This window comes from Pelophylax lessonae, assembly GCF_965119305.1.
Source record: "Pelophylax lessonae genome assembly, chromosome: 1".
Taxonomy (NCBI): Eukaryota; Metazoa; Chordata; class Amphibia; order Anura; family Ranidae; genus Pelophylax; species Pelophylax lessonae.
The window spans coordinates 267405726-267421603 of record NC_138768.1 but is presented as its reverse complement, the minus strand read 5'-3'; the positions used below and the strand labels follow the sequence as shown (position 1 = coordinate 267421603).

General features: G+C 42.3%; 1 protein-coding gene across 1 annotated transcript in view; it reads left to right on the top strand.

Annotated features, from left to right (window-relative positions):
- Positions 1-623: 623 nt before the first annotated feature.
- Positions 624-15878, top strand: part of LOC309544260 (tRNA (32-2'-O)-methyltransferase regulator THADA-like) — a gene marked incomplete at its 3' end in the record, with an annotated part of 123454 nt that continues 108199 nt past the window's right edge. The window contains exons 1-5 of the mRNA XM_082243164.1: positions 624-760; positions 6943-7120; positions 8709-8795; positions 10262-10289; positions 10424-10572. Of these exons, the coding sequence (XP_082099290.1) occupies positions 666-760; positions 6943-7120; positions 8709-8795; positions 10262-10289; positions 10424-10572 (537 nt within the window). The 5' untranslated portion in view covers positions 624-665. The remainder of the gene's footprint in view (positions 761-6942; positions 7121-8708; positions 8796-10261; positions 10290-10423; positions 10573-15878) is intronic.

The window sequence follows — 15878 nt, the reverse complement described above, 5'->3', positions numbered from 1 at the left end:
GGCCACTTTTTGCGATTCGGTACTGTGCGACTTTAACTGACAATTGCGCGATCGTGCAACGCTGTACCCAAACAAAATTTACCTCCGTTTACAGACGGGCCAATCACTGCCCATCTATATCATGTGATTAGCTGTGGCCAATCACAGGTAATCACAATAGTAAACATTCAGAAAAATTGGTTGCTTATAACTGTAAAATTCAGTTATAAGGAATCCTAGAGTTTAAAAAAAATCCTGATCACCTCCCCACAGTAATACAACAGAGAACAAAGTACTTTTCAAAATTGTTGGTCTTTTTTTGTTCATTTAGCAAAAAATAAACAACCCAGTGGTGAATAAATACCATAAAAAAGCTGTATTTCTGTAATAAATATGATAAAAATGTAATATGGGTACAGTGTTGCATTACTGAATGAAATGTCATTCAAAGTGTGACAACGCTCAAAGCTAAAAATTGGCCTGGGCAGAAAGGGGGTTAAAGTGTCCGGTATTGAAGCAGGTAAACACAACTGCATACACTTTCTTCAGCCTGTTAGAGCTCTGAGCAGTATTCCTCCTCACCACCAGGTGGCGCTGTGCGTTGCTATCCTCCTCCATGTATGTGAGCAGGGAATGACGTAGTGGGTGACAGCTGATGGCAGCTTCCTTGGCACACGTGTGTGGAGATGATGGGGGATACAGGGAAGTGTGCCCGATTCTACCAGGACCTGGGGCTCAGTTCAGTCACTTTGGTGGCATTGAAGCTCGAGGAGTTTGCAAAGTGAGTAATGGTGCAGCTTATTGTCAGCTAGTGCCGTATAACATTAGTAATTGCTCACCCTGTGTTTATAGTAGGCATATACTGAAGCTAGCTGCTATTTGAGGTGCAAGCTTACATGTTTATTTAGGAGACAATCAGCAGGACTTTCTACAAATCATTTGAACAAGTTATATTTAGGTAATACATTAAGGTTAAAAAAAGGGGGGATATGTGGGACTTTAGATGAAGCAATGACTGGGTAGGGACATATGCCTCCATCCCTGGTACAGATAAATGAGGAGGGAGGTTTGGGACTTTAAATGAAAGCACACAGCTTCATATTCTAGGTTCACATTTGTGCACTGTAGGAACGTGTGCAAATGAACACGTGATTCTACGATGCACACAAACGCATAGTACTTTTGCAGGCACATAGCGCCCCCATGCACACAAAGCACGTGATAAAGTGCCATGTGTTTTGGTGTGCCATGATTTGTAAAAAGGGTCACGCTCTTTTATGTGATTTTCAAGCTGCCCTAAGCGTGATCCACAAAACAGCGTGCTCTGTCGCACCTGCATAGCGCGATATCAAAAAGATCAGTGGGTATCGTGCAGCGGGCAGTGTTACCCACTAGATTTCAGCTTCTAGAACTGAATCTGGGAACTGTTGAAGTAGGACTGAAAGGAAAACTTTTAGTTTTGGATAGCGTGGAGAGGGACTAGAACACCTGTCATGTTTTTACTGCTGTCTGTCCCCCAATCAGGGCTCTTTCACACGTGTGACAATACCTTTTGTTTAACCACTTGCGTTCTGGGCACTTTCACCCCCTTCCTTCCAAGGCCATTTTCAGCTTTCAGTGCTGTCGCACTTTGCATGACAATTGCGCAGTCATGCAACACTGTACCCAAATTTATATAATTTTTTTGATACAGAAAACCTTTTTTTTTTTTTTTTTTTGTAGTACAGGTGGTCCCCGGGCTACAAACAAGATAGGGATTGTAGGTTTGTTCTTAAAGCGGAGTTCCACCTAAAACCAAAAAAAATACATAAAAATACCCCCGGGACAGTCAGGGCTAGTGCATTCCACAATGGCTAGCCTCTGATCTGTCCCGGGTTGCACTTACCTTTTAGAAGAAATACTTACCTTTGAAAATGTCTTCTCCAGCGCTGCCATCTCAGGTGTGGGCAGCTGAAGCCAGTGCGATCCTCTTCTGTGTCCTCTTCGGTCCCACGATGCACTGCGCCGGCCCCGCCGTCACTTCCGGGCTGCAGCGTCATCGCTGCACAGCTTCTGGGCATGCCCAGAAGCTGTTTAGCAAGGTATGACAGCGCCTGCACCGGAACTGACGTCGGGGCCGGTGCAGGCGCATTTATTCCTGGAACGATGACGTTCAGCTCCCAGGAAGTGACGACTCGCCGTGGCCGCCGAGGGGAGGAAGAAGGAAGTAAGGTAAGTATATTTTCTTCTAAACAAGGTAAGTAAAAAAAAAAAAAAAAAAATTGCGATTATCCATTTGTTTTTAAGGTGACCCGGAGCGAGAAGATGGAGGTAAGTTTAATTTTAGGGTGGAACTCCGCTTTAAGTTGAATTTGTTTCTAAAGCTGGATACACACCATCCAACTTTTGTTGTTAGATTTCCTTCAGATTTACCTTTTCTATGTAGTGCAAGGGCCTGCCAGATTGCATACAAATTGAAAGTGTTTAGGTTTGACCTCATATTATATGGTTTTGGTAAGTCTGAAGGAAAAAGTCTTCAGAAAATCTTATAGTGTGTATGGCCCATAAGTTGTAACAGGTACATTTTTTTTTTTTTTTTTTTTTTAAGTGTAGCTCCAGCCAAAAGAATATTTTAAGTTTTTTTTTGGCTAGCATAGGGAAGGGTTAACACCCCTGTACTATTTGTTTTGCTCTCTGTACCCCCCTTCAGAAGATTTAAACTCACTTTCTTTTTCCATGACAACTGGATTTTGAAAATTTTGGGTTGTTGTGGAAACAAGGATTGGTGATAAAGCTTCAGTGGAGACACCTTTTTCCCATGAGAACTCTTATAGGGGTGAATTTCCCTTCCTAGGGGGAGATTTCTCCTCACTTCCTGTTGTCTCCCTTCATTTGTAAGTAGGAGTCGTTTTTAAAGCTGGATACACACTATACAACTTTTGTTGTCAGATTTCCTTTAGATTTACCTTTTTCTATGTAGTGCAAGGGCCTGCCTGATTGCATACCAATTGAAAGTGTTTAGGTCTGACCTCTTATTATATGGTTTTGGAAAATCTAAAGACAATTGTATAGTGTGTATGGCCCATAAATCGGATGTTCGTAACCCGGGGACCGCCTATATTTAAAGGATAAATTCACCTTTCATAACATGTTGCACCCATATTCAGGGTGTAACATGTTACATTAGGACAAGCCCTCCGTACCTCCCCGATCCCCGCTGTAACAACTAGCGGGGTTCCTCTCCCTCCCGATAGCTGTCACAATTCTTAAAAAACATTGCCAAGCAGGGCTCTGCCCCTGCCTGGCCATATCACTGATTCACAGGGCTATGTGCATTGAAAACTACAAGGTTTACCTCAAGCCTGTAACTGCTACATCTTCAAGACAGCTTGTTCTTTTGAAAACAACAGATTTACTGGCAGGATCACCAGGTGAGAAAAGAAGAAAGCCTAAAAAGGAAAACAAATGCAGCCATCACATCTAAGGATTGGTTAAAGCTACAGTATAAGTAGTGTTTGGGTTTAATACTGATTTAAACCTTTATTCATAAGATCATTCTTAGTAAATACACAAAATTTGCAGAACCCCAGTTCTGCCTACCTAGACAGACTTTACTGGCAATGTACTGAGACCAAATAGAATAATATAAAATTATACATTTTATTCACATAATATAAAAAGAACAAAACATCTGTAATATCTAAGGCACATAACAACATCTAGAGCAAGTACCGTATTTATCGGCGTATAACACATACCGGCGTATAACCTTAAATTTTAGGAAAAAAGCTTAAATTTGAAATAAACAGCATTGAACTCAGAACTTTTTTTTTTTTTATGCAATGCAGTCTTACCAGTGCCTGTGAATGCAGCCTCATCAGCGCAGGGTTCATTCAGCCTCGTCAGCGCAGTGTCCCCCAGTGCAGCCTCACCAGCGCAGTGTCCCCCAGTGCAGCCTCGCCAGCGCAGTGTCCCCCAGTGCAGCCTCGCCAGCGCAGTGTCCCCCAGTGCAGCCTCTCCAGCGCAGTGTCCCCCAGGGCAGCCTCGTCAGCGCAGTGTCCCCCAGGGCAGCCTCGTCAGCGCAGTGTCCCCCAGGGCAGCCTCGCCAGCGCAGTGTCCCCCAGGGCAGCCTCGCCAGCGCAGTGTCCCCCAGGGCAGCCTCGCCAGCGCAGTGTCCCCCAGGGCAGCCTCGCCAGCGCAGTGTCCCCCAGTGCAGCCTCTCCAGCGCAGTGTCCCCCAGTGCAGCCTCGCCAGCGCAGTTTCCCCCAGGGCAGCCTCGCCAGCGCAGTGTCCATCAATCCAGGGCAAAGTAACAGCAGCCTCGCCAGCGCCATTGCAGAGAGCGGTGACGTACCGGTATTTTAAAAAGGGCGCGCTGAGAGGCAGAGGGGGGCGGGCCGGACCGAGGAGAAGCGAGGACAAGTGGCCGCTGTCATCAGTAGTCCCGGCGCCTATGATAGACGTCACACGTCCCAGCATTTGATCACTGGGCTGTCTATCGTAGGAGGCGGGACTTCCTATGACAGCAACCGCTCTTCCTTCCTTCTACTCGGCCCGACCCGCCCCCCTCCTCTGCTTCTCAGCGCTGCCTGGACTGTTTTTTTTTTTTTTTTTTTTTTTTTTTTTTTTTAATCGGCGTATAACACGCACTGGTGTTTTGCCCTCAATTTTTAGGAGGAAAAAGTGTGTGTTATACGCCGATTAATACAGTATTTATAACATATTTGATATAAAGAACACTAGAACAAAGGGCACCCTCTCCTAATAAGGAGGTGTAGGTGATCCTGTACACCCCACAATGGCACCATGAGGTGAAATCGTTCCAGTGGTAGAAAATACAGCCAGTAGGTAAGTAGAGTGATTACAAGGCACTGTGTCTTTTTGTATATGATCTGTCACTGTGCTGTCTAATGACAGTTTGTTCATAAACACATTTTACAAAGGACACTCCAGAACACCACTGCCTCCATTCCAACTATTTAAAGCGTACAGCTGGAGGTAAAGTGTTTGTTTGGCAGAAGAGACATGCAAATTCTCTGCCAAAAAAACTTCTTCCTCATGCTCTGTGTAATTTTTTTCTGTACATTACCTGAGGAGCGTAAGCAGTACAGCGTACACCCCCAGGTGGTTCCTGCCATCTGTAAAATGGAGCTGTTTGCTTGGAAAATATCTGCACATTACGGCAAGAGCCCACCCATTTTGTAAGTGGTAAGTTTTTGCTTAATTGAATCCAAATGGGCGCCAAGGAAACTTGTGCCATTCCATGTTTGAAGAAGGGAAGTATAAAATGAGCCCAAAACGCACTTTGTACCAGATGTATTAAAGTGTCCTTACTAAAAACAGCTGTGTGCCCAGGATCTGTGAGATTTGATGAAAACTCATGAGGTTAGGAATGTGAGAGATGCCATTGCAGATTTGTTTTTTCATAAAGTGAGGGCTGTTGCCTTGATCCTTGTTTCACTATGTAGCAATTAAAGCGGGAGTAAACTCTGTAGTTGACACTTACCTATAGATAAGTCTATAATAATGTTTACCTATAGTAACAGTAAATATCTCCTAAACGTGCACCGTTTAGGAGATATTTACTTGTGAATGGGCCAGTGACATCACTGGCGCATGCGCTCTGAAGGAACGGCCATCCGGGTCAGAATCCTATGCCTTGAGTAGCGGCTCTGCACGCATGTGTCATCGCGGCACGGCCGATCAGACGGCCAGAGGACGCAAACCCAGAAGGAAGACGGGTGAAGATGGAAGGCCAGAGGACGCAAACCCAAAAGGAAGACGGGTGAAGATGGAAGGCCAGAGGACGCAAACCCAAAAGGAAGACGGGTGAAGATGGAAGCCATGTCAGCAGTGACAGTGCGTCACTGGAGGGCTTTGCTTTAATGTAAGTTTACATAATGTGCTTGTATGAGATGCATACTAGCACATTATAACTTCAGAATTTAGCCGGGTTAAACAAAAAAAGGCAGCATTTACTACCGCTTTAAGAGAGACAAAGTAAGCATGCAGCTAGTGAAGTCTGAATTCCTGTTTTGCATGCTTGTTCAAGGTTAGTGAAGCAGGAATTAGAATGACAGCCCCTTATTTTTTATCACCCCCCCCCCCCCCCCCCCAGATTCACTTTAAGGCCTCATACACACTGAGCTTTTGCTCAGCTCCTCTAAACGCCTTTACTCCTGGCAGAAGAAAAGCTGCTTAAAAAGCACAGAAAAAGTGAGAGTAGCATACGTAAACGCACAAACGCACCTAAACATCTTTTTCTGCCCAAACGTTCCTGTCCTGAACACGCTGCTGATGGGGGGTTTTTTCAGCCTGTAATAACTCCTCTTCTAAAATGCCTGTAAATGCTAATGTGTGCATTGATACCTAGGCTAACAAAAAGGGTGCATTTACAAGGTGAAAAAATAAACGCCTGTAAAAGTGTTTTTTCTGCCCAGTGTGCATGAGGCCTAAACCATCCTTGTACGTTTTAATCCAATGGATTTGAGGAAATATGTATTGGAACTGACAGCTTCATAAATCAAGCTCGGTATGTTTTTTGTTCTGAAAGCGAGCCTTCAGTTAAATTGTTTCTAGTTTTAGTTGGGAAGAGGTCAAGCTTTTATTACTGTCTGTGTTCCCTTTAATGAGATCTTCTCTTTGATAGACAAGTCAAAGTGAGGGGAAGAATGGGAGAGTTGTCAACAGAACAGGCGCACCCTCTGGGAGTTGTCCCCTTTTTTCTTCTGTTCCCTGGACGAATATAGAATTTTAGATTACTCCTAGTTTTGTGTCCTGGTAACAGTAAAGACAGAAATAGTGAATCTCCAAAAAGAGGATATCGCAATAAAAACTAAACCAAGGGTCTAATCCTTATCTGCTCACTAAAAAAGTTCTGACTGGAAGGTACATTTTATAATTGTTTTACAGTAAATGTTACAAATTCTACTATTTTGCATGAGTTTTCCAGACCAATCATAACTGATTTACTCCTTTTTCTAGGGCTTCAGCAAAGCGCTGTAAAGAAAAGTATCTGGATGAAGCTAACCATTGTCTGGAAGGTGCCATGCAGGCTTTGGGAGACCTCAGTGAGGAAAATTTCCTTCCATTACTCTGCTGCATCTTTGCCTGTCAGATGGATTCTTGCAACAGCTCCGGTTTATTCTTGAGACTTGAGAAGGTGAAACTCCAAAAACCCAAATAAAAATGCAGTAAAACACAGTTTCACCCTGCTCTGCACATGCTCTGTTGCTTTCCATTATTGGCATTGTGACGAAAATTAGAGCCACTAGAGGCTGAACTGCTGACAGCCTAAACATTTACTGCTGCTCAGAGGCCCTGGGCTTCACCAAAATGGCAAGAAGAAACAGGGACAATGCTGGAGGCAATGTAGAGCACATACTAATTTTGGTAGAATAATTATTAATGTGGAATGTATGTACCTTGATAAAAAGCAATATTTCTTTATTAAGTTGTTATGGGTAAAGTTCTGCTCTACAGCCAGTACAAATTATGCGATTGGTTTAGGCTGCAGAGTTTGTCCAACTTTTTGGAAAATCTCTCCGTGACCTGTCCAAACATTTGCTCTTCATATTCTGAAAGCACTGACCCAGCAAGTATGTGATGGTCAAATTATACAAGTTTGGAGATGGCTGCAGCGCAGGATGTACAGATGTGTCCCCATTAACCGGTTGCCAACCGCCGCAAGTACATATACTGCGGCGGTCAGCCCCGGCCAGGCAAAGTGACGTATTGGTACGTCACTAGCCTGTCACTGGCTTGTGAGCCAATAGCGGGCGAGCGCGCGTGCGCCCGCCCCGGCTCGTTCCCTAAGAAGTCAGTGCATGTGACCGGCGGACCCGATGTCCGCCGGTCACTCGCGATCGTGCGCCGTGAAGGGAGAACGGCAGGCGGCTTGTTTACAATGTAAACAAGCCGCCTGTCATTCTCCCCTGTGTAAAAATGGAGATCACACGGTTCTACTATGTAGGACCGTTGATCTCTCTTCTTACACCAGTAGCCATGTCCAATGACAGTTAGAAACACGCCCCTAGGGACACACTTAACCCCTCCTTCCCCAATAAAGTTAACCCCTTCCCTGCCAGTGTCATTTTTACAGTAACAGTGCATATTTATAGCACTGATTAGTAATGTCACTGGTACCGTCAAAAATGTCAGTCAAGGGTCCGATCTGTCCACCGCAATGTCGCAGTCCCGCAAAAAAAATCGCAGATCGCCGCCATTACTCGTTAAAAAAAAAAAAAACAAAAATGACAAAAATCTTTCCCTTAGTAAACGCAATAACTTTTGCACAAACCAATCAAAATACGCTTATTGTGATTTTTTTTTTTTACCAAGCATTTGTAGCATAAAACAAATTGGCCTAAAATGTTAAATTTGGATTTTTACATTTTTTTTTTTTTTTTGGGGAATTTCATATAAAAAAAATTTGAAAAATATTGTTGTTTTTGCAAATTTTTCGCTCTTTTTTTTGTTTATAGCGCATGATCAAAAAATCGCACAGGTGATCAAATATCACCAAAGGGAAGCTCTATTTGTGGGAAAAAAGGATGTCAAATTCGTTTAGGTACAGCGTCGCACGACCGCGCAATTGTCTGTTAAAGTCACGCAGTGCCGAATCACAAAATACCCCCTGGTCGGAATGGGGGTAAAATCTTCCGGGGCTTAAGTGGTTAAAGATGGGGAAGATATCTTACTCAATGTATTAGCCTTATGTGTTTAATCTTGCATATGCTCTGTTTTTTCAGATAGTATTGAAGATGTCACAGATGAGACCCTGTCTAGTAACACGGCAGAGAGAACAATTACTGATGTCCATTTTGGAGAATAAAAAGGTGAGGCACTGAAGGTGTGCAAAATTTGGTGACTTCAGGGACCAGTTAAATTTTACATCAGTCACATTTGTTTCTTGCAGCTGTGTGAAACTTAGATGTATTTAAAGTGGACATTCCCTTAAAAATAATACTTCACAGCATTCCAATTCTTCCCCCTTCCACATTTTTTAAGCCTTTTTAGTTATTATTTATTTGTTTTTACTTTTTTATTTTTTCCTGCTGAACCTGTTTTGGCCCCACCTATGTAGGAGGAAGGACATTTCATTATCTTCCTGCGGCCTCCTTGGATAGAGAACATATCCCAGGAGGCATTATTTTTCCACTATTCATGATAGATGTGGCACCGGATCTCGCACATGTACAGACTAAATCATTAACTGTCCTATAAGTGGGAGAAAGTAATGTCCCCTGGGATATGTGACATTGGTATCTCAGGAATCATTTCATTACACTATACTGAGAACATCATATAACCAGACATGGCACCAGATCTGATGCCATGGCATTGGGGGCCAGCTACAAGATGCAGGAACAGACATCCAGCTCCCCATGGCATAGAAAAAGAAGATGGAAACATGAGACAGGACCGGTAGTAAGAGAACAGTGGAAGAGAAGTGAACAATATTGGATCTGATGGGCTTGTAAGTATATTATCACAGCAATAAAAGAACACCAAAGGTAAGGAGGAACAACAGTGACCTCTTCATTGAGAGGAAGAAGTTTCTCCCTAAAGTGTACCAACCAACATTTGGCTTGCCCCCTAAACGGGTATAAAGGGAAAATCTTCCAATAAGGCCTTTCTCACCTATGGGACGCAGATGGGTAAAAACTGACAGAGGTTTTCACCATTGCCACCTTAAAATAGAAGAAAACTTTTTGATTTAAACTTTAAATACATTTTTGTGCTTGTATTTTTTTAAATTGGTTGTAAAGTCAAAAGGTTTTTTTATCTTAATGCATTCTATTCTGCTGTGTGCAGAAGCCCCCCAATACTTACCTGAGCCCTATTTCTGTCCAGCCATGTCCCTCGGCCGTCTGGGACTCTACCTACTTTATTATACTTACCTGAGTCCCATCTTGATCCAGCAATGTGCACGAAAGCCTTCTTGACTCTCCTGGGGTCTCTCCCTTTAATTGGCTGAGACCGCAGCAGTAGCCATTAACTCCCACTAATGTCAATCACAGTCAGTGAGCCAATAAGGAGAGAGCGGAAACAGTGGTGAGCCTCGCTCAATGTGTGAATGGAGGGGCCTGGAGCACCGGCAGGGGACCCTAGAAGGAGGATTGGGGCTGCTGTGTGCAAAACCACTGCACAGAGCAGATAAGTAGAACATATTTGTTTTTTTTAAATAGAAACCAAACTTTTAATGTCACTTTATTTATTTTTTTTGCTATTTCTTTATACAGTTTGTGTGTGTGTTTATACTAAAAAACATCTAAAATTTTATTTGTATCATTAACCACAGGTGCTGCATGTTGGAGATCTGCAGGCAGGTACTTGTCCCTGTAGTTACATGATTTGATTATTTCCAATCTCATACAACTTAGCCTTTAAGTTTTGAATTCACCATTAGGTGCTATATGAATGTCATTTGGCTCATGTTGTATGTTTTCACTTCTTTCCCCAGTTTGCATGTATTTGGAAGGAAGCCAAACAGGACGGACTTATTTTACCCAGAACCTACCTGCCTTGCTTTCAAAAGTCTCTGCAACTTTGTTTGCAGTGGTCAACGATCATGTCTCACAAAGTGCTGAACATGCTCATCTTTCTGTGAAAGTAAGATTATGAGGATTTGGTACAATAGCTTTTCTAGCTATACAGTGGCAAGAAAAAGTATGTGAACCCCTTAGAATTAACTGGTTTTCTGCAGTAGTTTTGCCATGAAATATAGTATGATCTGATCCACTTGGCAATGGCACGTATTTATGTGCCATTCTGAGGGGGTTGGACTGCTTGTGCAACCTCTATAGGGTCCAGGTATCGCCTCGTGCTACCAGTAGTGACACTGACCCTAGCCAAATGGAAAAAAAAAATGAAAAACAGTCAGAAAAGATGAGTAGGGGGAAAAAAATGTCAGTGGCCTCCACCTGTAAAAGCTATTCCTATTTTTGGAGGTTGTCTCATTGTTGCCGATCTAGTACACCTGTTAATTTCATTAACACTGCAGCAGCTGAAACTGATTACCAACCCCCTCTGCTACTTAAGTGCCTAGATTAATATCCCAGGAGTTTAATTGACTTGATGCTTTAAAAAGTGTTACTTAAATTTTTTTTGTGCAGTGTGTGTGTGTGTGTGTGTGTGTGTATGTATGTATATATATGTATATATATATATATATATATATATATATACACACAAACCCGATTCCAAAAAAGTTGGGACACTGTACAAATTGTGAATAAAAACAGAATGCAATGATGTGCAATTTTCAAATTTTAATATTTTATTCAGAATACAACATAGATGACTTGTCAAATGTTTAAACTGAGAAAATGTATAATTTTAAGGGAAAAATAAATTGATTTTAAATTTTATGGCATCAACACATCTCAAAAAAGTTGGGACAAGGCCATGTTTACCACTGTGTGGCCTCCTCTTCTTTTTATAATAGTCTGCAAACCTCTGGGGACTGAGGAGACAAGTTGCCCAAGTTTAGGAATAGGAATGTTGTCCCATTCTTGTCTAATACAGGTTTTTAGTTGCTCAACTGTCTTAGGTCTTCTTTGTTGCATCTTCCTCTTTATGATGCGCCAAATGTTTTCTATGGGTGAAAGATCTGGACTGCAGGCTGGCCATTTCAGTACCCGGATCCTTCTTCTACGCAGCCATGATGTTGTAATTGATGCAGTATGTGGTCTGGCATTGTCATGTTGGAAAATGCAAGGTCTTCCCTGAAAGAGACGATGTCTGGATGGGAGCATATGTTGTTCTAGAACTTGGATATACCTTTCAGCATTGATGGTGCCTTTCCAGATGTGTAACCTGCCCATGCCACACGCACTCATGCAACCCCATACCATCAGAGATGCAGGCTTCTGAACTGAGCGCTGATAACAACTTGGGTTGTCCTTGTCCTCTTTAGTCCGGATGACATGCCGTCCCAGTTTTCCAAAAAGAACTTCAAATTTTGATTCGTCTGACCACAGAACAGTTTTCCACTTTGCCACAAACCATTTTAAATGAGCCTCGGCCCAGAGAAAACGCCTGCGCTTCTGGATCATGTTTAGATATGGCTTCTTTTTTGGCCTATAGAGTTTTAGCTGGCAACGGCGAATGGCACGGTGGATTGTGTTCACCGCCAATGTTTTCTAGAAGTATTCCTGAGCCCATGTTGTGATTTCCATTACAGTAGCATTCCTGTATTTGATGCAGTGCCGTCTAAGGGCCCGAAGATCACGGGCATCCAATATGGTTTTTCTGCCTTGACCCTTACGCACAGAGATTGTTCCAGATTCTCTGAATCTTTGGATGATATTATGCAATGTAGATGATGATAACTTCAAACTCTTTGCAATTTTTCTCTGAGAAACTCCTTTCTGATATTGCTCCACTATTTTTTTGCCTCAGCATTGGGGGAATTGATGATCCTCTACCCATCTTGACTTGCCACTCTTGAGAGGCTCTTTTTATACCCAATCATGTTGCCAATTGACCGAATAAGTTGCAAATTGGTCCTCCAGCTGTGCCTTATATGTACATTTAACTTTTCCGGCCTCTTATTGCTACCTGTCCCAACCTTTTTGGAATGTGTAGCTCTCATTAAATCCAAAATGAGCTAATATTTGGCATGACATTTCAAAATGTCTCACTTTCAACATTTGATAAGTTATCTATATTATATTGTGAATAAAATATAAGTTTATGAGATTTGTAAATTAGTCCATTCCTTTTTTACTCACAATTTGTACAGTGTCCCAACTTTTTTGGAATTGGGTTTGAATGTGTGTGTGTGTGTGTATGTATATGTATATGTATTAGGCTTGTGACGGTATCAGATTTTCATGCTGCGATTAATTGATTAAGGTTTTGCCACGGTATACGGTATTATCACGGTATTCTATTATTAAATTTAAATTATTAAATTTCCACCTCACTTCAATTTCATTGCTGAATTTAGGGGCTTTGGTTCACTTATGCACATTATTATATAGTCAGTCAGTACAGACTCTGTGAACCAGGCCTAAAATAGGTCATCAAGCAGTGTCTGGCCTAACTGGTGATAACTGGTCCTGGCGCTCGGCTCCGATCCGATGGCCTGGTCATTAAGAGGGCAAATCCTTGTGGTCAAGATGTGGTTAAACCTGAAGGAGGTGTTGTTTATAAATTACTTTACTATTGCTTTAGGCCTGGTTCACATGTATGCGGGTTGGTGGTTCTCATGTATGCGGGTTGGTGGTTCAGATGTATGCGGGTTGGCGGTTCACATGTATGCGGGTTGGCGGCCCACATTTGCACAGGCATAGCAGACCATTGATTTGAACGGGCTGCTATGCCCTCATTTTCCGCAGAAAAAAGGTGCATGCAGCATTTTTTTTAAAATTCAGTGGCCTTGAAATCCATCCTGCTTTTGCACCATGCGACTAACCTGCAGTTCCTGCTCTGGCAAGCTTTCTGCATTTTTTGTATACGTGGGCACGGCATTTAAAAACAGTTTGCGTGTGCAGCAACGGCAGGTAAGTCGCATGGTGCAAAAGAAGGATGGATTTCATGGCCACTGCATTTTTTTAAATTCTGCATGCACCTTTTTTCAGCTGAAAATGCAGGCATAGCAGCTCAAGCCCATTCACATCAATGGGCTGCTATGCCTGTGCAAATGTGGGCCGCCAACCCGCATACATGTGAACCGCCAACCCGCATACATGTGAACCACCAACCCGCATACATGTGAACCAGGCCTAAAGCAATAGTAAAGTCATTAATAGATAAAAACACCGGTCCTCTTGCAGGTTTAACCACTTATGGTTCGCAAGGATTTGCCCCTTTAAAGACCAGGCCATCGGATCAGAGCGCCAGGACCAGTCATCACCAGGTAGGCCAGACACTGCTTGATGGCTATATAATAATGTAATGTGGGCTGCTATGCCTGTGTGTATATATATATTAGAGCTGCACGATTCTGGCCAAAATGAGAATCACGATTTTTTAGCTTGGAATAAAGATCACGATTCTCTCACGATTCTCTGTGTAACAAAAAAAAAAATTGGGATAACTTTACTGTTACGTTTTTTTTTTTTTTTTTTTTATTCATTAAAGTCTATTAATTGCGTTTGAAAGACTGCTGCGCAAATACAGTGTGACATAAAATATTACAACAATCGCCATTTTATTCTGTAGGGTCTCTGCTAAAAAAATATATAAAATATTTGGGGGTTCCAAGTACTTTTCTAGCAAAAAAAAAAAAAATGATTTTAACTTGCAAGCAACAAGTGTCAGAAAAAGATCCAGTCTTTAAGAGGTTAAACTTCCTTTCTCCCTGGCAGAGGGAAGGAAAAAATACAATGTAATCATTTTTGTTTATAGTTAGGAGACTTAATGCTGAAAGGCGTGAGTGAATGAGTCATCCAGCTCACTGAAATGTATCAATTCACAAGTCAGACAGACTTGACAGAGAAACTCGGTATTTTAAAAATGCCACAATAACAATACCGTGGCTATGCAATACCGCGATATATCGAATTACCGAAAACCGGCATATGTCTAATATGTATGTATGTATGTATGTATGTATATATATATATATATATATATATATATATATATATATATATATATATATATATATATATATATATATATATATATTGTGAGGGATTAGCTCGGTGGTAGGTGTGGATGACCCCTTTTGGAGGTGCGTTTTCACAGAGAGATAGCCGAGCAGTGGTTGCAAACAACACTTTGATTTATTCATGCAATTTACTTCACACAATTGCAAGCCTCAAAACAGCCAAAATAAAATAAAACAAAATAAATCCTTGCCACTGTGGGCGGCTACCTTCTCACGCACTGGAAACCTATCTAATGAAGTCCTTTTGTGGATTGTACAGCATAACAGTGTCAGGAGTTCTACAGTTTCACAGTTCTGGATCTTCTGGACTTGCAGTCGAGGATTCAGCACTTCTATCAAGTTACAGTGTGTACTCAGGGTTAGTGAGTGTTGGCTGGCGCCAAGGAAGCGCCAACGGGCATTTTCAGGATCAAAGTCCCAATTGTAATTAGTTCAAACTAAAAAGGAGTATCTCACTCATTCCCTTCTCCCATCCCCTTTAACTTAATAATAATAAAAACCACAAACAAAGATGCCAGAGTTGTCATTGATTCTGTTGTCACATCCAGGGACTCAGCTCACATGGGCTGGAGAGGATTCCGGTACTAATGGCAGACCCACATCAGGCCACAGGCCTGGAAACCTTGCTACATATATACAGCTGAAAGAAAAAGTATGTTAACCCTTTGGAATGATATGGATTTCTGCACAAATTGGTCATAAATGTGATCTGATCATCATCTAAGTCACAACAATACAGTAGACAATCACAGTCCACTGTATACTGTCCCCCGCTTTGGCCAGCTTGAGGTAGTATGAAGTGGAACTCTGCAAATCTGTACTTGGAACTGACACACTCTATACAATTCAGGGCCCAGATGCAGATGCCCCCTTGACTGTAACTCTTCAGGGTTCACTGACAAGCGTTCTAATCCCTATGTACTCAAAACAAATAAAAAAAAAGTTTTGCCTTTAGTTATACTTTAAGCACTTGGTCTTTCACTATTTTTGTGACTTCGATGAGGATCGGATCACATTTTATGGGAGAAAAGCAGTCAATTCCAAGTGGTTTACATACTTCTTCTTGCCACTGTATTTGTGCATCATAACATACAAGTGCATGTAAACCCTAACAGTGATCCTGTCTTATTTGCTCAATTTTGGTCTGTTAAATTATTAACCGATTGCCGACCGCCGCACGACTATATACTGCGGCGGTCAGCCCCGGCCAGGCAGAGTGACGCATGGGTACGTCACTCGCCTGTCACTGACTTGAGAGCCAATTGCGGGCGGGCGAGCCCGCCGCGGCTCGTTCACT